This window comes from Aotus nancymaae, unplaced genomic scaffold, assembly GCF_030222135.1.
Source record: "Aotus nancymaae isolate 86718 unplaced genomic scaffold, 86718_ANA_hifiasm-v0.15.2.pri h1tg000044l, whole genome shotgun sequence".
Classification (NCBI taxonomy): Eukaryota; Metazoa; Chordata; class Mammalia; order Primates; family Aotidae; genus Aotus; species Aotus nancymaae.
The window spans coordinates 4,123,082-4,143,861 of record NW_026988458.1 but is presented as its reverse complement, the minus strand read 5'-3'; the positions used below and the strand labels follow the sequence as shown (position 1 = coordinate 4,143,861).

At 44.3% G+C, this 20,780-nt stretch overlaps 1 protein-coding gene across 1 annotated transcript in view; it reads right to left on the bottom strand.

Moving 5' to 3' along the window:
- Positions 1 to 4,051: 4,051 nt before the first annotated feature.
- COL4A1 (collagen type IV alpha 1 chain) overlaps positions 4,052 to 20,780 on the bottom strand; it is a 151,670-nt gene continuing 134,941 nt past the window's right edge. The window contains exons 44-52 of the mRNA XM_064361877.1: positions 19,764 to 19,836; positions 18,866 to 18,937; positions 17,460 to 17,588; positions 16,023 to 16,121; positions 14,797 to 15,009; positions 13,816 to 13,993; positions 9,752 to 9,866; positions 6,750 to 6,922; positions 4,052 to 4,875 (exon numbers count right to left, since the gene is read on the bottom strand). Of these exons, the coding sequence (XP_064217947.1) occupies positions 4,794 to 4,875; positions 6,750 to 6,922; positions 9,752 to 9,866; positions 13,816 to 13,993; positions 14,797 to 15,009; positions 16,023 to 16,121; positions 17,460 to 17,588; positions 18,866 to 18,937; positions 19,764 to 19,836 (1,134 nt within the window). The 3' untranslated portion in view covers positions 4,052 to 4,793. The remainder of the gene's footprint in view (positions 4,876 to 6,749; positions 6,923 to 9,751; positions 9,867 to 13,815; positions 13,994 to 14,796; positions 15,010 to 16,022; positions 16,122 to 17,459; positions 17,589 to 18,865; positions 18,938 to 19,763; positions 19,837 to 20,780) is intronic.

Sequence of the window (20,780 nt, the reverse complement as noted above, 5' to 3'; positions counted from 1 at the left end):
TTTTTTTTTTTGCAAATGGCATTATTTGATAGAAAAGTCAAAGATAATATAAGAAAATAAAATTAAAAGCAATTTTCTTCACTGACACAGACATGAGAAACCCCATAAAGTACTAGCAAATCAAATGCTCAATATGTAAAAAGAATAATATACCATGACTAAGTGGGCTTTATCCCAGAAATATAAAGCTGGTCTGATCTTTGATTATCAATCACTTTCACCCACTGTATTAACAATCTGAAGAAGAAAGCCCATAAAATCACATCAGTTGATGCAGAAAAGGCATTTGACAACATTTGATATCCACTCATGATACTTACAGGAATAAAAGCATCTGTTGTTGTTTTTTTAACCCTATAGTTAACATCATATTTAATGATGAAAGACTCAATGTTTTTTTCTTAAGATCAAGAACAAGGGAAGAATGCCCAAATTTACCGCTCCTGACGTTGTAGTAAAAATTCTGGAAAGTACAAAAAGGCAAGAAAAAGGAAAACTGTGTGTGTGTGTGTGTGCACGCGAGTGCACGTGTGCGTGTGAAATAAGAAAAGGAAGAAATAGACAGAGGAAAACACAGGAGTAAATATCCATGACCTTGGATCTGGCAGTGGATTCTTAGACATAACACTAAAGGCATGAGCAACTGATGAAAATAGATAAGTTGCACTTCAACAAAATTAAAATTTTTGTGCACTAAAGTAATTATTAAGAAAGTAAAAAGACAATCTTCACAATAGGAAAATATATTTGCAAATTATATATCTGATAAGGGTCTATTATTCCGAATATATGAAGAATGTTTACAACTAAAAGACAAAAAGATGGGTCAGGCACGGTGGCGCACGACTGTAAGCCCAGTACTTTGGGAGGCCCAAGCAGGAGGGTCACTTGAGGGCAAGAGTTTGAGACCACCCCTGGCAACATAATGAGATGCTGTCTCTACAAAAATAAATAAATTAGAGAAATTAGCTGAGTGTGGCGGCGTATGCCTGGAGTCCTAACTACTCAGGAGGTGGAGGTGGGAGGATCACCTGAACCTGGGAGGTTGAGGCTGCAGTGAGCCATGATTGTGCCACTGGACTCCAGCCTGGGTGAAAGAGTGAGACCCTGTCTCAATAATAAATAAATAACAAAAAGACAAGCAAACTAATTTAAAATGGAAAAGAAATTGAGTAGACCTTTCAAATGTCTACCCAATATATAAATAGCCAAGAAGCACATTAAAAAGATGCACAGCATCATGAAAGTGCAAATCAAAACCATGACGCCTTTATACCCACTAAGATGGTTATAATCAAAAATTGGAAAATAGTAAGTGTGGGCAAGGACTTGTAACCAGAATGTGCAAATAACTTTCAGAATGCAGGAGTATGAAAACGAGCAGTCCAGTTGAAAAACTGAGCAAAGGAGCCAGGTGTGGTGGCTCGCACCTATAATCCCAGAACTTCGGGAGGCCGAGTTGGGCAGATCACGTGAGTCTAGAAGTTTGAGGCCAGCCTAGACAACATGGTGAAACCCAGTCTCTAAAAAATACAAAAAAATTAGTTGTTTGCATTGGCACACACCTGTAGTCCCAGCTACTCAGGAGGCTGATGTGGGAGGATCACTTGAGCCCAGGAGGTGGAGGTTACAGTGAGCTGAGGTTGTGCCACTGCACTACAGCCTGGGCAACAGAGTAAGACCCCATCTAAAAAAAAAAACAAAACAAAAACTGAGGATTGAGCAAAGGCTTAATAGATATTTCAAAATAAAAAGGATATACAGACAGGCAAAAAATGTTCAACATCTTTAACCAATAGAGAAATGCAAATGAATCATAGTTAATGCCACTATATGATTGTGAGGAGACCACCAAAAAAAAAAAAAGAAAAGAAAAGCTGGCAATGCCAAATGCTGGAGGGGATGTGAAGTCACTGGAGCCCATGCTGGAAGATGGTTTGGCAGCTCCTTAGAACGTTAAACACACCCTGCGCATTTACCCAGAAGTAATGAAGACTTACATCCACATGCAAACCTGAATGTGAATGTTTATTGCTATTTATAAACACCAAAACCCAGACACAACCCAAATATCCTTCAACAGGTGAACAGATAAGTAAGTGTGGTATGTCTTCAAACTGCTATCTGACTTGGCAATTAAAAGGAATAAATTATTGATACACATAATGACTTGGAGGAATGTCAAATACATTATGCTGAGTGAAAGAAGACAGTTTCAAAAGTCTATTATTCCAGTCTTGAATAGACAATCTATGACGGGGGAGACTTCCACGGATGACGGCCAGGTTAGGGTGCATGGGAGTGTCATACATAGCAGCGGGTTGAAGGAGGATTTAGGTGATGAAACTGCTCTGTGTGCTGATTTGATTGTGGCTACGTGAACCTATTTATATGTTCAACATTCACAGAACTGTACATCGAAATAAGTCAGTTTTACTGTAAGTTAATTTAAAAACATAAAAGCTGCTTTCAGAATAACACGTGTAAGATTCATGGGATATGAATGTTGGGATCCGCAGGGTCATATCTCCTTTGTACTTCCCGAGGGATACTGAATTGTATGTAATAAACATGATAAATGAACTTGATACAAATTTATGTATGTATACATAAATATATATAAATCTTGTATACAAAATATATATACATATACAAAATGCTCTAAAGTGGCTCTTAACACCTCTCAGTAACTTCAGTAGGAACTAAGCCTAATGATTTTAATTTTCTTCTCTACTGTTCTATATACTAAGGAGAGTAAAGGACTCTTTTCATTGGTTTTGTCAAAGGCGGGGAAAAGGTGATGAACTGAGTCCCTGCCGCATGGGCTGCCTGGAGCACCGTGCTGTGTGTTCATCTGTGGTCCTTTGTCTTCACGACAGCTCTGGTGGGTGACTTAACCGAGAACATCACCGTATTGAGAGCTTTTCCCTGCGTATTCAGTAACACTGATTCTCCAGGGACTGTATTCTGATCCAGTTCAAACTGAAGCTTAAGTCATTAGGGAAAAGAAATCTGCCATCTATTTTTTTTCTACCTCAAGTAATAATTGGAATCCAGCCCTCTGCTCCACTCCTATCTACTGTATAACTAAAATCTCAGTTCCAAGCCCCCAGTGGATTCACCCTTAATGGCTACGTATGTGTGCTATTCATCTCTGCTTATCTTGCATTTAACCCACGCCTGGGAAGTGGCATTTGTACAATGAATGAATGGATGGATGGAGAGATGGATGGCAGCTGTCTGGGGGGACAGATGGAAGAATGCAAGGGAGGGAATGAGGAGGTGGCGAAAGAGGAAGAGATAGAGAACACCAATTTTTTTTTCGTGTTGTAATCACTATAAATCACCCCCAGTCTGTGACTCTCATTTGGAAGAAGTGCAAAATAAAAATGATCTAAAGTATGCAAAGCTTACAAATTTATTAGCAGCTTGTGCGGTAAGTTTCCTTTAATGCTTCTGGGGCAATACTAGCAACAAATTAATAAAAGCTTAATTTTTAAACAAATAGTTTTATTACAAATTTGAATTCTTAAGAAATACACATTTAAAGAAATTACATAAAAGGCCTTAGTAGTCTTAAAAATGTTTTGGAGACTTTTAGTGAAATGTCATTTCAGGCCTAGTGGTCCGAATCTGCCCTCCTGCGGTCCGTCCGATGCCCTGCTGAGGTCTGTGAACACAGCTCATGAGAAACCACGGAAATGGCCTGAATGTGCTACGTGTAAAAATACTGATACTGTGATTCAACAGAGCTGGTTTTCAAGCCAGGATGCAGAAGGAGGAATACCAATGAAATGACGGCCTTTAAGGTTGTTGCTTTTGAAGTCAAGTCATTCAGTTTGTGATTAGTGTTTAAAACCCTGAAAATATTTAATACAGAATAAAAACAATAAGCTCAAAGTACAGGTTTCACTATAATAGACACCATATTTCTGAACCTGGGTTTGGTTTTGGCAATACATCATTTTTGGTTTAGAAGTGAACAATGGAAACGGATGTTTCACATTCAATAATCTAGTCTTTAAAAACTATGTTAAAGGACAGCACAGTCTTTCAAAGGAAGAAAACTACGTAAGCTTTATTTTAACAGTGGAAGTTAAACTACACCTTGATCTGCCTAATTGTTGACATCTATATAAATTACTAATATATATATATATATTTAATTTTCGACTATTTTTGGACCATCTTTATTCCACAGGAAAGTTGTGATTTCTGCAAAAGCAGCTGCATAGTACCACACATAGCAGAAAGACAGAAATTTATATTTGGGGGTTGGAAAACATGGCTAATGAGTCTGTAATTCCATTTGGAGATTCAAAAAACCATTTTTACATTGCCATTATTTGTACAGACCAAGGGACCTCAATTTTGAAACAGCTAGACAGTGATATAAACAAACATTTATCTCTGGGGGTAGAAAATTAATTATAATACAAGAATGAAATGGGCAAACATTATGGAAGGCACCCACACCTCCTAGCACCCTTTGGTTTTCTGATGGAGTTCTCACTTCACACATCAGTGCATTGGATTGCAGAACAGATTGATATTTTATTTCATCAAAAGTGCCATTTGGTATGCCACTATTGAAAGCTTATCGCTGTCTTTTTCTCCTTCAGCAAGTAGAGGTCAATGAAGCAGAGTGTGTTAGTTATGCAAATTCCTATAAGGCACTTTACGGTTTTCATATTGGACAGTGAGGTACACAGGATATATTTCTAGGATTTGTTGCTGTTAACAAAAGAAGAAGAAGTAGCACCATGTTGTGACATTAGCTGAGTCAGGCTTCATTATGTTCTTCTCATACAGACTTGGCAGCGGCTGACGTGCGTGCGCAGCTCCCCTGCCTTCAAGGTGGACGGCGTAGGCTTCCTGCAATATAACACAGAGCACTGGCCATCAGCTCACAGCGCATCAGAAACACGGCATGCCTGCCCTGCTCAGAAATCTCAAAGGGATCGGCCCAGCCCCCGGCATCAGGCCCCAACCTGGTACCGCCCAGTGACTGCTGTCCACCTTACCATGAGCAGAGATGTGCTGGGTGCAGTGCAGACGTGGCCTCACGCACACAGAGCACTGCGCAGTACCAGCTGCACACCCAGGCCCTGACACCTGCCCAGTGCACACTTCAGCCCCGCAGGGTACAACTGAAGTCCCGCCACATCCGTCTGACTCCGAAGCCTTGGGCATTCCCCTCTGTGCCTCCCTGCCTCCTCCTACTACAATCTCACTTGTCTTTTCTCCTCCACTAGATCATAAACATCTCCAGGGTAAGAAGAAGATACTATTCTCTGCAATGCTTTGCACACACAGTAAGTGTTCATTAAATATTTGTGGAATGATGTGATGAGTAATAAACCCGGGGTAATTCCCTAGACCTTGAAATACTTTTATAACTTTTGAAGGATTTCTGTGCAGATGGTCTGCTCTGAGGCCAAAAAGAGGTAAGGACATTTAATGTCCCAGATGTTTCTCAAGCTTAGAAACTCCACATTATTTTGATTATTAAAAAGGTAGACTCTGAACCAAAATTGGTACTGAGAAAATTCCATTAAAATTAAAATAGTCATTCGTGAGAGTGCCTCGTCCTAAGATTGAGGCTGCTTACTTCAGCAACTTTTGGTGTAAATTCTAGTTCTCTCAAATTTATTATTTAAATTAATGGGATCTTGCCTAATTTTCTTCGAGAAAACATTTTAGTTTATTGTATCAGCCTGCTGGTTCAAAAAAAAAAAATCCCATCTTTACCTATCAACCCTAGAAGAGGACGTGCCAGGGGCTGGAGCATGAACAGAGTATGCTCGTTTTGGTAGTGAATGGCTAAACTCTATCTGCAGCATTGATGTCAAGTTCCCAGCTCCCTGAAAGCCTCTAATGAACCACCAGTTAGGCACACGGCACTTTCTGGATGAGTAACAAGAGGAGTGAGCATGTTATTCTGCCTCTTATGATCTAAGCTGGAACGAGACAGGATCATAGCAGAGTTCCATATAATTCTCTCCAAAAAGGTGAAGACGGAAAGGCTTATCTCCAGGGGTGAGAAGCACTTGTTTTGGAAATGAACAGTAAGCGACTGTGCCAGCTCCGTCAGCCTCCCACGTTGGCTCCAGCGGCAGCTGCAGCTGGTGCTCGGGATAGAGGGTTCATTATGGGCTCCTGGTCTTCAGGGGCCGGCCCGGCTCCCAGTCAACTCCAGCAAGGTTAGCGGCCACTTGGGACAGTCTTTAAAGGTGAGATTTTGGTAATGGCAAAGAAAGGAAGGGTCTTTCCTCTCCATTTCAGCTGAATTTGTGCTGAAATTAATTTTTATTTGCACAGGTCTAAAAAAATAACTTGTGAAGTCACTCAGAACTTACACAAAGTGCATATTACATTCAGGGTTATAAATGGGAAGAAAATGAGGGCTGCTCGCTTCTTCCCAGGATTGTTCAAGACACTATATTTTAAACATGCTCTGTTTGGAGATTTCAGTTGCTTTAATTACATTTTAGTACATTCACCTAGAAAAAAATGGAGAACGACCTTTGTCTTTCACGGTTCTTCAGTAAATGAAAAAATTAAACCTATGACCCAGGGTCTGCCTTTGAAAGTCGTCCTGGTCATCTGCCCATGTCGAGCAGCATCAAATATTCATTACTAACCACCTATGAGACTTTGCATTGGAAGCTGTTATGGATCATGGATGATTAAAAAAATAAAGCCACAAAGGGGCCAGCACCCTGCAAAGGAGCAGCGCTCCCACTTACTTGAACATCTCGCTTCTCTCTATGGTGGCGAGCCAAAAGCTGTAAGCATTTGCATAGTAATTACAGGTCCCACGGCCGTGACACTCGATGAATGGCGCACTTCTAAACTCCTCCAGACAGGAGCCGGGGGATGCCAGGGCTTGGCCAGAGCCTTCTGCACCAGCGCTGGTGTGCTGCGAAACAGATGCAAGCCATGAGTCAGAGGTTCCCTCCCCAAACACCCGGAGAGAGATCGATCCTTCCCAGGAAGGCGCCAGGGTGTTCCCTCTGGAAAGTCACATACTGCAGCAGCCTCGTGTGATCACCACAGGACACACTGTGCCCAAATGCTCGCGCTGGCCAGCAAGTCTGTCCCTGCATGGCTGGGGCCCCGTAATGCTCAACAGGGCATCAGGGATCATCCAACACCTGCTCCCCAAATAGGTGACCAGCCCAGCTTTATTAGAGTTTAAATGTGCTCGCTGTGTATTAGTTTTGAAACGCTCCAACCCATTCTAACGTGGAGCACGAGGCAATAGCCAAAATGTGCAAATAATGCTGTAACCAACTGATGTGGAATCAGACTTCACAAATGCATTCCTGTATTTGCTGTATTAGATGCTGTTTATCTTATAATAAGGTAAAGAATAATCATCAATATTTTTCCTTTAAAAAGAGAAAAACAGCTATTATTGTAACTTCATCAAATTGCATTTTGGTCTAGCAGGTTTAAGTAGGACCTACCTGGACTCAGAAACCAAGACCTTAAAATGAATGACATACAACCTTGACTAAGACATTACAATGGATCCTCGTGACTATTATTTCAGATATGAGAAATGGGAACTCAAGAATTTTGGAGACACAAGGGACCTTTGAGGACAAAGCTAAGTCCACTGATTCCCAGATGAGGACATTCTGGGATCTGACCAGGATCATACAGCTTCAAGGTGGAGCAGAGGCAAGGACAGGGGGCTCCAGACCTCCAGACCAGAGCCACCATCCTGAGAACTCAGAGGAGGTGCTGGAAGACACTGTTCTCTAGAAGCTCATTATTTTTGTTTGCTCCTGATTTAGAGAAATTACGGGCAATCACTGTTTCAGGTCTGTGTGGCACCCGGACGAGGGTTGGTGGTAGCAATGGCTTTCCTGTGGCTCCTCAGTGCAACTGTCAGCTTCCTCTGACACACAGAGAGTCCACTCAGTATTTCTCATGATTATGGAGTGACAAACCCAATCTCCCTTTGAATGAAAATGGCATGCTTATATCACTGTTAGTGCCCTGATTTCTCTACACAGCATTTTCAACCTTTTTGGCTCTCTCGATAAAGTAGTCACAATGCAGCACTTGGAATTATTAGAACAGCCTGTTAATCTGGTGGTGGTGCTGCAGCAGGAAGAGTCTAACTGCAGCACAATCAACCCCGCAAGTCACACAATCAAACTTGTATCCATGCACAAACATTTTAAAAACTGCTTTCCTGCCAACTTTTTCTACGCTTGGAAAAAATGTGTAGAAAAGCAGAAGAAAAGTCCAGTAGAAGGGAAATCGCCGTGATGCCCCATTGTGATGGTGGGCGCCTCGCACACAGCAGAGACCTCCGCACGGCTGGGGCACAGGGCAGGCTCTGTACCATCCATGGGCGACCCTGCTATCTGCACTCAGTCTCCTCACTCAAACATTTAAAAAATGGTTTTCCTTCCAATTTTTTCTACAACTGGAATAATTTACAGAAGAAAATAGCTATGAAGCCCTGTTCCCTGTCAATCAGATAATAAATAACATTCATCTGTGGGTCAAATGTACAACTTACCCATGCCTGACAGTGTGAAGATGGAACTAGGACTTCCAATGAGAATGCAGATGTGTGTGTAGGGTGTTTACTGGGAATTGGCAAATTCCAGGAGGACCCTGATCTTCCAATGAGAATGCAGATGTGTGTGTAGGGTGTTTACTGGGAATTGGCAAATTCCAGGAGGACCCTGATCTTCCAATGAGAATGCAGATGTGTGTGTAGGGCGTTTACTGGGAATTGACAAATTCCAGGATGACCCTGATCTTACAACCTCAGGACTTGTATATATTTAATCAATACTGTCAACTGAGGTGACAGAATGAAATAAGCTACAATGAGCATATCAGGCAGGGGCCTTGTTTTCTGTTTCAGCTGGCTTTTGTGGGGAAGGGAAGCCCCGGGGATAGGGGAGCAGTCCTTGCCCCGTGGGAAGGGTCTCAGGCGGCACCAGCCCAAGAGGGCCACAGCCAGTCCTCGGGTGTTCCCTCCCTAACTCAAGCTTCTGCTTTCAAGCTCGTGCGTGTTCTGGTAGAATGTGCACTCCCCACATGCAGGCTCCCTTCCTCCTTTCCATGAAAGAGGCCTCCACTCCATGTAGAGAAGCTGCTCATATAGAGAACTGGTCATATGCAGAAGCTGTTCATATAGCAAAGCTGGTCATATAGAGAAGCTGCTCATATAGAGAACTGGTCATATAGAGAAGCTCCTCATAGAGAGAAGCTGGTCAGGTAGAGAAACTGGTCATATGCAGAAGCTGGTCATATAGAGAAACTGGTCTTATGGAGAAGCTGATAATATGGAGAAGCTGGTCATAGAGAGAAGCTGCTCAAATGGAGAAGCTGCTGACATAGAGAAGCTGGTCGTATGGAGAAGCTGGTTGCATAGAGAAGCTGTTCATATTGCTGGAGCTGGAACAGGGCTGCAGAGCACTGAGCAGAGCACCCACAGGAAAGCAGAGGCCCAGGCCTGCATGTCCAGAAAGATGCTCATCCCACCTTTGGCTGTGAGCAGAGGAGGGTTCTGGCTGGTGCCAGAAACCCCTACTGTCGCCAGGCAGAGCAGGCCAGGCTTCTGGACATGTTTTGGAAGGGGATGGTCAGAGGAGGAAGGAAGGGCTTCAGCAGCGAGATGCAAAGAACTCCAAGGTGTGGAGGCACCAGACAGAGGCAACTATGGGGCGTGAGTGGGACTCTTCCGGAGAAATCCGGCATCTCCCCAGACACTTACCATCACAAAAGAGTAGCCGATCCACAGCGAGGACCACCCGCTGGGGCACGGAGGGATCTGAATGGTCTGACTGTGCACGGCCATCACCATGGCGGGTGCCTCACACACAGCACACCTGGAAGTGGAGCAGAGACACTCAGCACAGCTGGGGCGCAGGGCAGAGGCCGCCCTCCATGCACGACAATTGTTATTTACACTCAATGTCATCACTGGGTCTTTCCGGTCCTATCACACATGAAGTCGAAAACGTGCCCATTGCTTAGACTCTGCGGTTTAGCACCTCCTCGCTGGTTTTATAAGCCCGTCTCAGGATTAAAACATTCAATTCAAAAATAGGGCAGGACTCAGGACTACTCGGGAGGCTGAGGCAGGAGGACTGCCTGAGGCCAGGAGTTTGAGGCTGCAGGGAGCTATGCTCAGCCTGCCTGTGTGACACTGCTCTCCAGCCTGGGCAATATAGTGAGACCTGCTTCAAAAAATTGTTAAAAAATAGATCCAACATGCATTATTTAACCATCTGTCTTGTAGAAGGGAAAAATAAGAAGGCCAAGCTCTAACAGTGGCTCTCCTGGAGGGGCTGGGGTTACAGGCGACTTTTCTTCTTTGTGCATTTGAGTCTTTTTCAATCTTTTCAACAGTGAGTATGTTTTTCCACAAGCACAATGAATGCTTCAGAAAAAAAGCTGGTGAAATCCAAGAGCTGCTCCTTCTGGAATACAACAGTTTGTCTGAAGCCATGAATAATCTTTAGTATAAGAAATGCACTTAGTGAGTTGAGTAAGACAAATAATCCATGCTTTAATGAACTTGAGCCTGAATGTCCACATGGGCCTCTCACGGGAAACTTATTTTCGGGTCTGCCACCTTGGCTCAGGGGTTCAAGGTCCGAGGCCGTCAGCAGCCACTGCAGCTGAAGTGACCCCCAGAGGACCCACCCAAGGACAAGATGCCTCCCAGGCCAGGCTGGCTCAGCTCAGCCTTGGGACTGCACCAGAAAGAAATTAAAACAGCACAGTGTTCTGACTAAGACCCTCTCAATGATGGGAACCCTTGATGGTGGGATAATGCTTTGTTTAAAAAAATAATTAAACACCAATAGTGAATAACATTCGAGTCACAAAATGAACAGAGTGTTAACAATGCTGATAAATGACTGTAAATGGTGTTAGTAATTACACCTAGTTACACTGGGACATTTGCACAAAAGTGGGTCAGAAGGGGGGGTAGGGCTGAATGAGTCATTTGATTTCCCATGGATGTGTGTGTGTGTGTGTGGGGGGGGGGTGTGCAATTTTCTATTTTATTCACCCAAATGCAGACAAATTAAAAGGTTCAGTTAAACAACAGTGACTGAAATTGGCCTTATACATCTGCCGCCATCTGTTTGATAGACAGGAGACCCAGAAATACAGCCTGGAGGGAAGAGCTTTGTCTTTTTCAGACTGTCTCTGGGCTGATGGATTCAAGGGGCTACAGAGAGGGTGGTCCTGCCCCACTGCAGGCTTAAAGAGCTGTATGGTTCTTGAAAATTCACATGGCCAAACTCTCCATATTGCATATGAAGAAGCTAAGGCCAGGGTTAGCTGCATCCAAGACGCGGCTCTCCTTGCTCTCAATCCAGCGTCTTTTCGTCAGAGCAATTAGCCATCAGCAGTTACCTCGTGAGTCTTGTCTGCAGAAAGCGAGAAAGTACTTAGAATATTGTGTCCTACTATCAGGATGAAAGCAGTAAAATAGCCACCTTTTCTGCTTGAAATGAAGGATTTTATGTCATTTGCTATTTCTAAAATTAAGCTTTAGGATCTCTTGAAAGGGAAGTCCTGAGAAGGAACCTGTACGTTCTGAGAAGTGGGAAACCACTAAGTTAAGTAACCATGGAAACCTCCTGCTCAGAGACAGGGAGAAAGGGGCAGCCGCTCTACAAGAGGGAGGCAGAGGCAAGACTGATGCAAGGGCAGCGGCTTCACAATGCGCCTGGGAAGGTCTCTTTAGCTGAGCTTCTGTGTGTCAACTAACAAAGATGTGAAGATCTGGAAATGCAACGTTCTGGGACATTTCAGGACTTTCTGGTGCAATTACATATTAAGTGGAAAATGTTGTGCCTATTGCTTAGACTCTGAGGCGTAGCGCACCGCCAGTGGTTTTATAAGCCTGTCTCAGGATTAAAACATTCAGAAATCTTAGACTCTTGTTGGTGGCCACAGACCAGGGATATGTTACTGAAAGCAATCACAGAGAGAGAATGCATCACAGAGAAATGCTGGTCTCAGACACACAGCTTCACTGAGACCTGTTTCTGGAATACCACCAACGCCTGCTAGAGCTCCTGTGTCTTCGAATGAATCAAGGTCAAATGTCAAGAATGTCAAGAAGGGAAACAGGAGACATAGAAATGAATGGTCATTTTCTACCTGTTGTGTAACGGAAGCTAAAAAAACAAACCCACAAAAGTTGTCACTTTTCCTTCTAGTTCTCAGGCAGGGTTCCAAGCAAGAAAAGTCTCAGAACAGTCACTACTTGGCAGCCCCTGGCACAGATGAAGTATTGCCTGCGTTCTGAAAAGTGTCATTCTGGAGGTGTAATGAATGATATTCTCCATTTTAAGACCTATAAGATAAGTTTTCTTATAGCTCAAAAAAATCAAAGAAAACTGTCCGTAGAGATTTACATGTAAGGGGATCAAAGAGCTAAGATTTTCCCACAGAGGAGGCGCCTTCCAGCCCTTCTGATCCATGGTCCCACATGGCACAGCTCTTTCACTAAATTGTGATCTGCCAGGACCTGCCTGGCACACAACCCTGCTCGTCCTCCAAACAGGGCATGTTCATCTAGTGATAGGAGTTGGGCAGGAGGCACGGCCCACGGCAGCCGGGCAGGCATGTGTCCAGGAGTCGCTCCAAGCATTCGCTTCCCTTTTCCCTTCTCTCTTAAGAAGCGCTCAGCTAGGGCACTTCGTAGCTGATCCTGCTTCATATTCAAAGACTGCTGGTTTCTTTGAAGGGAATATAAAAAACTTTTTATCCTTTTTTTATCATTTATTATCTTAATATGTAAAAATTAAAAAGTAAAATTACAGAATAGCTTCTTAGTCAAATGAATTTGTTCACTGGCCACTTTACTATTATTTTGAGTATTTCTAAGCAATAAACTTTTTTTTCTTTTCTTTTTTTTTGAGACGGAGTTTCGCTTTTGTTACCCAGGCTGGAGTGCAGTGGTTCTGGAGATGGATGCTCATGACGGTTAAACAACGGTGGGAATGTACTTAACGCCACTGAACCGTACCCTTTAAAATGATTGCGATGGTAAATTTTATGTTATGTGTATTTTACCAAAATTAAAAATAATTTTTTAAAAATTCATAGGGGTAGGAATGATTCCAAAAATATTGTCTTAAAAAGCTCCTTGGGAAGTCACTATTTTTTAAAAAGGAAAGATTGAAAAACACTGTTCTAACACTTGCTGAAGAATCAAGTGACATCACTTTGCTCATAGGAAGAAAGGTAACCACCACAGTGAGGCAGGTGCAAGCTCGGCATTATCTCGCCATGGTTTTGCACTATAATTTTAAAAGAGGATAACTGACTTTTTTCTTTCTTTTTGAGACAGGGTCTCATTCTGTTGCTCAGGCTGGAGTGCAGTGGCATGACCTTGGCTCACTTCAGCCTCAACACCCCAAGCTTAAGTGATCCTCCCACCTCAGCCTCCCTTGTAGCTGGGACCACAGGCTCGCACCACCACATCCAGCTAATTTTTGTATTTTTTGTAGAGGTGAAGTCTCGTCATGTTGCCCAGGCTGGTCTTGAACTCCTGGGCTCAAGCAATCCTCTCACCTCAGCCTCCCAAAGTGCTTAGATTATAGACATGAGCCACTGTGCCCAGCCAACTGACTTTTATGTCAAATAATTTTTATGGCTGACTTCTGTGACAAAACTTGGATATCACAAATAATAAACTAAATGGAAATGGATTGAATGTTTTGGAGAAAAATGGAAAAAATACGCTTGCCCAGACCAGAGACTTTTCTTCTTCAATTATGCATTTGTCCCTATACACGCTCGACTCACCTACTAATAAACGGTCTTATGCTGTCGCCTGTGATGGGTGCCATTGACATGGGCATGGGCTCAGGAGTGGACAGCCAGTACGAGTAGTCGTTCCGTGATGCGAAGTTGCACACGTTGTTGATGTTGCAGAACAGGAAGGGCATGGTGCTGAACTTGCGCAGGCAGCTGCCGGCCGTGCCTAGACAAGGGAGAAGACCGGGTCAGGCGTCTTCTTTGCAATTCACAATCTATCTCTACGTAAAGTGGATTTCAGCTGGACAACAAGCAAAAACGTATCATCGACATGATCACTGAAATGGAAATGTATAAAGAATTACCTAGGACATTTTTGATGAAAGGAAGCAAAACCAGTTAACCAGCACAAAGAAACCTTTTCCTAAAACTGAATTCTAGAAGGAACTTAAGTATGCAATGGACAGTAACAAACTGGGCGATGTCTTTAACAAGAGTCTTGCAGAAAATGCAGAGATGCTCTTTTTATAGCAGCTTGTTGATTGTAATCTTGATAAAAGTTAAAGGTACAGAAAATTAAAAGTTTGGTGGAGGATATCTGGGCAGACGAAGTTAATGAGGACAGATCTGTAGCTTTCTGATGATCTAAACGAGAGGAGCAGAGCTCAGCAGCTGTAGAGAATTTCAGACAGAATAATGTAGACATTTTTTTACAAAGAGCAGTCGTTAAGCAGCATCAACACAAACTGCTAAGTGCACCCCAGGAGTCCTGATGCTTCCTGACAATCTGAAGACGAGATCTGAAGTTTTATTAAAGATTTTCAAACGTGCAGCCTTTCTATTTCTTGGCTTGCCATTAGTAATACAGCAGCTGTTGAATCGATATTTGTAACCAAGGGAGGGAAAAGGGGCCGGGCTGCTTTTTCACTCACGGCTGCCTCACTGCAGCAGCAGAGGCGAGTCCAGCCCCGTGCACGAAGGCACTCAACACACCGACACTGAATGAATGTGGATCTGCAGGCGTCTCACCCAAGTCCTGGCCGTGGGCCCGTTCGTTGCCTTGCACGTAGAGCAGAGAGTACCCATGGTAAAGAATTTTGGTCCCAGAAGGACACTGTGGGTCATCTATTGTTTGACTGTGTCTGGTCACAAGGAAGCCGTGATCAACAGATGGGGTTCCTGGGGGCCCCATGGATCCTGGCAACCCGTCGGGGCCTGGTGGACCTGGAAATCCTCTTGGACCTGGAAGACAGAAGACAAGTTAGTTTCTCTAATTGCAAATACGTTCCCCTGAAAGCCTTCAAACTCATTTTCTCCGAAGAGTTTTTAATATTTGTATTTCCACAAAGCATCCTACCTATTCATGTTACCAAGAAGTCTAAAACAAAAATAAATGCACGGCTAACTAATACAACCTTCGGTCTCCTGCATGGTGTCCTAACTTTTTCTTCTCACATAGCACCTCAAGACATTTTTATAAGCACAGTGTTGGTGCTGAGCGGAGGCTTGAACAATTTAGTTCAATGAATATATGACATATATGGAAATGGATATATGAATAAATGAAAATAAATGAATGACGTGACTCTGTGCATGTCATTCACATGGAATTGTGGGGCTCCTCTCGGGGAGGATTATTATGGAATTATTAAACAGCCTCATCTTAGGGCGTTTTCTCTTCCATATCTGCCCAAAGCCTAAGTATAGAAATGGAGCAGTAAGGGACCTCGCGGGCAAGGACCGCTTCTGTCCCCTATCTAACTGTGCCACGTGCAAAACTGCGCCCAGGTCTGCCGGGCTGAGCTCTTCGTTCAGTAAGTCAGTGGCCTCAGCCTTCTGGTCTTATGGGACACTCAAGTGTCCCTTCTCCTAAGGAAGCAAATCAAGTTTATCTCATGTCTTTGGGTCAATGCTGGCATTATTTTCATATCCACTTTCCCTTGTCCTTTGCTGAAATAGAATTTTCATCGCTGCAGCTCACATCCCACTTAAGAAACCACATGGGCCACCACTACTGGCCGCCTTTCAACAACATCTGGGAAATGTACACTTTTGATCAGTATCTGTCTCTACACAGAAGAAGACACTCCTTCAGCTCTTCTATTTGAGCCTATTCCTTCTAAGAAACAGACTCCTTCAGAAATCTTTCAAGGAACACTTGCAGCTACATTTGGCTGCTCTCCCCGTGCCTGGGTCTGCTGCTTCTATCCCAGATCCCGGTAGAGGGTAATTAGGCTGGAAGTCTCACAACCTACCAGTAGGCCCGGCAGGTCCCGTCTCTCCTTTCTGGCCAGGGGCACCGTCAAACCCAGGAATACCTGGAGGTCCAGGTATTCCCACCAGTCCTGTCACACCTGAGGTAGAAGAAAAAGAATTCATGATCCCGTATGGCAGGAAGCTGCATCTCTTTCTTCCCTTCTTAAGTGTCACTTTCAGTGTTCCAGGAGGCAAGCAGGAAGTCTCAGTGCAGGTGAGAATGTTTTCTCGGACAGCCAGGAGTTGCTTCCCACAAAGTCGAGTACAGACTTTGCAGAAGCAGCTGGATATTCATATGGGGGTGTGTTTGGGCACCTTGTTCTGAGTTCTCCCTGATTGCTCACTCTTTGGCAGATTGGTTTGGAAAAGGCAGGCAATGTGGAGGGAATGAGAGACTGGATAAACAGTTCCCTCTCAGCCATATTCTGGGGTCTCAATTTTTAGGCAACGGATATACTGACATGGATAGTTTTTGTTTTCATGTACATAACTTTTTCTTTCTTTCCTTTTTCTTTCTTTTCTCTTTCCCTCCCTCCCTCCCCCTTCTTCCCTTTCTCCCTCCCTCCCCCGCCTTTCTCTTTCTCTCTTTCTTTCTTTCTTAGATCTCACTCTGTCACCCAGGCTGGCTCACTGCAGCCTCGACCTCCCAGGCTCAAGCAATCCTCCCACCTCAGCCTCCCGAGTAGCTGGGACCACAGGCATGCACCACCACACCTGGCTAATTTTTTTAAAATTATTATTTTGTAGAGACAGACTCTCCCTATGTTGCCCAGGCTGGTCTTGAACTCCTGGGCTCAAGCGATCCTCCCACCTCAGCCTCCCAAAATGCTGCCATTACACAGGCGTGAGCCACTGAGCCTGGTCAGCTTATGCTTAAATATCTTTAAACTTTCACTGATGCTACTTTTCAACTTTAAACGTTTTCACTCTCCTTTACTTCCCACCCACTCCTTATCAGTAGCTCTTGAAACAGGAGATGTTTAGCTCAAATAAGCAGAAAGACTAGGTCAGGGTTTCGGGAAACAGAAGGGAAGAGTGCAGACGGCGCCAATCAGGCAGCGCTCCTGAGGGCATGGGTGGAGAGCACTGACTTTTACCATTCCAGATGTGTGCCCACCACCCCATCAGGAGCAGGAGCGGGGAGGGGGGAAGATAATGATCTGGTTTGGTTCTTTGAGCCCATGTTTTTCTAACTGAACACGGATGTGTGGTTACGTCTTCCTCTAGCTTTTCCTGCATTTTCTTCTGGATTTTTTTAGGTCCCTTTAAAAATGTCATGGGTTTTGATATGCACTGAAGGGAAGTAAGAAAGTCATATTCATATGTGTGTCTAGTCATTACCCAGAAACTTGTCTTAGACACATGGGTGAGGAGGAACTCTGCCCACCACCCCTCTGGGTTCCCCATACCACCTTGCAAAAGCTGAGCCTTCTCACCTTGCTGGCCTTTCGGGCCTGGAGGTCCCTGAAGTCCTTTCAGCCCTGGGGGGCCCTCTGGACCAGGGAGCCCAGGCTCCCCTTTGATAATGTCATAAGGACCTGGGGGGCCGGGAGGACCCGGGAGACCTGTGGAAATAGGGAAGCCATTGATCAATTTCACCGTCCACTTACCCAGGGCAGAAACAACTTCACAAGGAGAGTCCCAGGTGAAGCTATCCAAACAGAACATAGTCCCAAAGGTAAAACCATTCTCAAGACCCGAGGAACCAGGTCTTCACAAAACATGTCCAATCTGAACATCTTTATTACTTAACCTGAAATCCTGAACTCTCGGGACTGGCAAAGGCATTGGGGCATCAGTGTAACTTCCCACTGCATTCTGGGCTCTAGGACCCCTGACAACCATCCCCGCAGCCTCGTGCCAGCCCTCCCGGTGGGGAGAGAAGCTTGTTCTTCCCAGGCGCACCCGCTTCTGATGTGAAGAGTGCCGCTCTGCGATTAGGATGCTTTTCCCACACTCATCTGAAACCTGCCCTACTGCAGAGGATCACACTGGTCCTGATCTTTGAGTGATGAATGAACTTAATCCTTCTTCTGCATGACAGGTCTTGGCATGTGGTAAGAACCACACGAAGTGCGAGGTCCCCTCGGCCTCCCTGTCTTCAGCCCAGTACCCTCAACTTTCCCTCCCCTTCCACACACCCTCCTCTCCTCTCCTCTCCTTCCCCTCGGCCTCCCTGTCTTCAGCCCAGTACCCTCAACTTTCTCCACACTTCCACACACCCTCCTCTCCTCTCCTTCCTTGTGCTCCACTTCTCAGGGCATGTGGCTTCTCATTCTCTCTCCCAAAACATGGTTTTGAAAATTAAACGATGCCCTAGAAATATGGTCTGCTCTACAGAGAGGAAACAGGATGAATACTGTGCTTAAACCGTTCCCTTGTGAGACGATGTTGTGGTTTGCAGAGCCCTTCGTGCTGCAGGCTCCCACTGGTGGAGAAGCCAGAAGCACCATTCCCAGAAGAATCCTTTACTGTGCAGCAGGAATGCACTCCGTCTCTAAGTGCAAGACTGACTTTCTTTCCCATTATAACTTTCAGTGGTTGATTTCAGGCTAACTTTAGAGCCTTTGGGGAGTTTTTGAATTCTGAGCTTGTCAGCGAGAACCTCAGGCACCCCTCCCCTGGAGTCTCTCCCTCAGTCCTGGATTTATCAGATTCTACTTCCAGATAAGTGCATGTTAAAATGCCAACTTGCTGCAAAGAATTCTCTATCAACTGTTTTCCAATGATTTTCAAGTCATTTTACATATGAAAAACCAAACACCCCAATTCTGTTCATTCATGCCTTTTACATTTTCACAAAGCACCAGTAAGGTAGCCACAGATGAACAAACTCTCCTACCTTTAGCTCCCGGGACACCCTGATCTCCTTGATCACCTTTAATTCCCTGGAGGCCAGGAAGACCTTTTGCACCTAAGCAGAGGAAAAACATCGTCTTTGCACAGAATTCTCAATGATAAACAAATGTGTGTGTGTGTATACCTCTCTCTCTAGTGCACATACATACATGTACACAAATGCATAGCTAAATGCATATACATACACATATATACACATTCACACACCTGCTTATGCAGGCACACATACACACATACATATGCATATATACACATGTATACATACACATACATACACAGACAGTGAACAAATTTCCAATTTGTCCTCAAGGAAGAAAACAGCATTCTTTGTCACTTGAGTAAAACTTTTGATGAAACTCTTTTTTCTAGAATCCAGGAGCTACATTTTTATAAGCACGCAACAAATTATAAAATAATCCAACTAGCAGAGGGGCAGAGGACGCTGTTTTGGTCACAATCTGATTCACACATGTCCCCAGCTGGACTACAAGACACCCTGAGGATGAGGCCTGTTTTATTCGCCTTTCATGTGTATCTGACTCAGCAGTAAAAACTGCAGTGCCTGGGAGCTGGTAAGGACCCTGAAAATGTTTGTTTAATATACGAATAAATTAATGAATAGCCCAAATCCACGACTTCTTATTGAGATGTTAATAATCCACTGATTCATAAGGAGAAAATCAGAATGTCTTTATGCAGGCATCCATAAGATTATACAAACTGGGCTGCCACACAGGAACACCGCTTTGAATTTGAAGAGAACAGTATGTCATGCTGCAATGGCGCCGGTGCCATCAGCGTTAAAGTGCCGAAGACCAGGAAGCTCCTGGCACAGCATCTCCTGCTGCCAGGGTGCTGCAGCAAGGCCTGTACTGTCTTACCTTGAAATCCTTGAACTCCTGGAGGTCCCATATCACCCTTAGAACCTGTGATTCCTGGAGAGCCACCAATACCCTAGACACACAAAGAAGAGATTGGGACTTGCTCAGGACATGTAGCTTAAGTCTCGCAACCTGCTAGTTGGAAAACTGAAACAGCCCTCAATGTTTTGCAAAGCACGTTTCTGTACAAATGGTACCTTGTGGTTTCTTACATGATAGAATAGCAAAGCCTCTGCGTGCCTCCACCAGGAAGCTGCAAAGCAGAAGCACTTGCGTCCCTCCCACATGTCCCCGCTGCTTGTCCATCGCAGGGGTCGTTCCTGAGGAGCAGGCGAACGTCTGGCCCTGGCCACCTCCAGCCCACAGCACGATGCCACAGACAGAGCCAGGATGCCCTCAACACCCGTGACAGCAGCACAGGCATACAGCACCACCCAGCCACCTGCTTTGAAAACTCTCCCCCTAACCAACAAGCGCAGTCATTTTTCTTTAGAATTAGCTTCATGTCTTATCTGAAAACTGATTTTAAATATGGAAAGAATTAAAAAATGCTAAAGAAGGAGTATTTTCCTTTATAATGTGGCAATATTCATGTATTTTAAAATACGGGCTCATTTTCTTTCCAGGTCGATGCAGTCGCTCCTTCCTCTAGTGGTGGGCAGCAGCACGTAACGAGCTGTCTTATTTCTTATGTACCTTTGTTTCTTCGCCTTATTTCAAAAGTGTCGAACCAAAATAACATGAGCAAATATATATGCATGTAAACACAGATACAAACACACATTTACACACATGATGTATAAAGAGACAGGCAGGGACACACTGACCGGCAGCAGGAATGGGGTATATCTCCTTTCTTTTTCTTTTTTCTTTTTTTTTTTTTGAGACAGAGTCTCGCTCTGTCACCCAGGCTGGCGTGCAGTGGTACCATCTCGGCTCACTGCAATCTCTGACTCCTGGGTTCAAGCAATTCTCCTGCCTGTGAGCCTTCCAAGTGGCTGGGATTACAGGCATGCA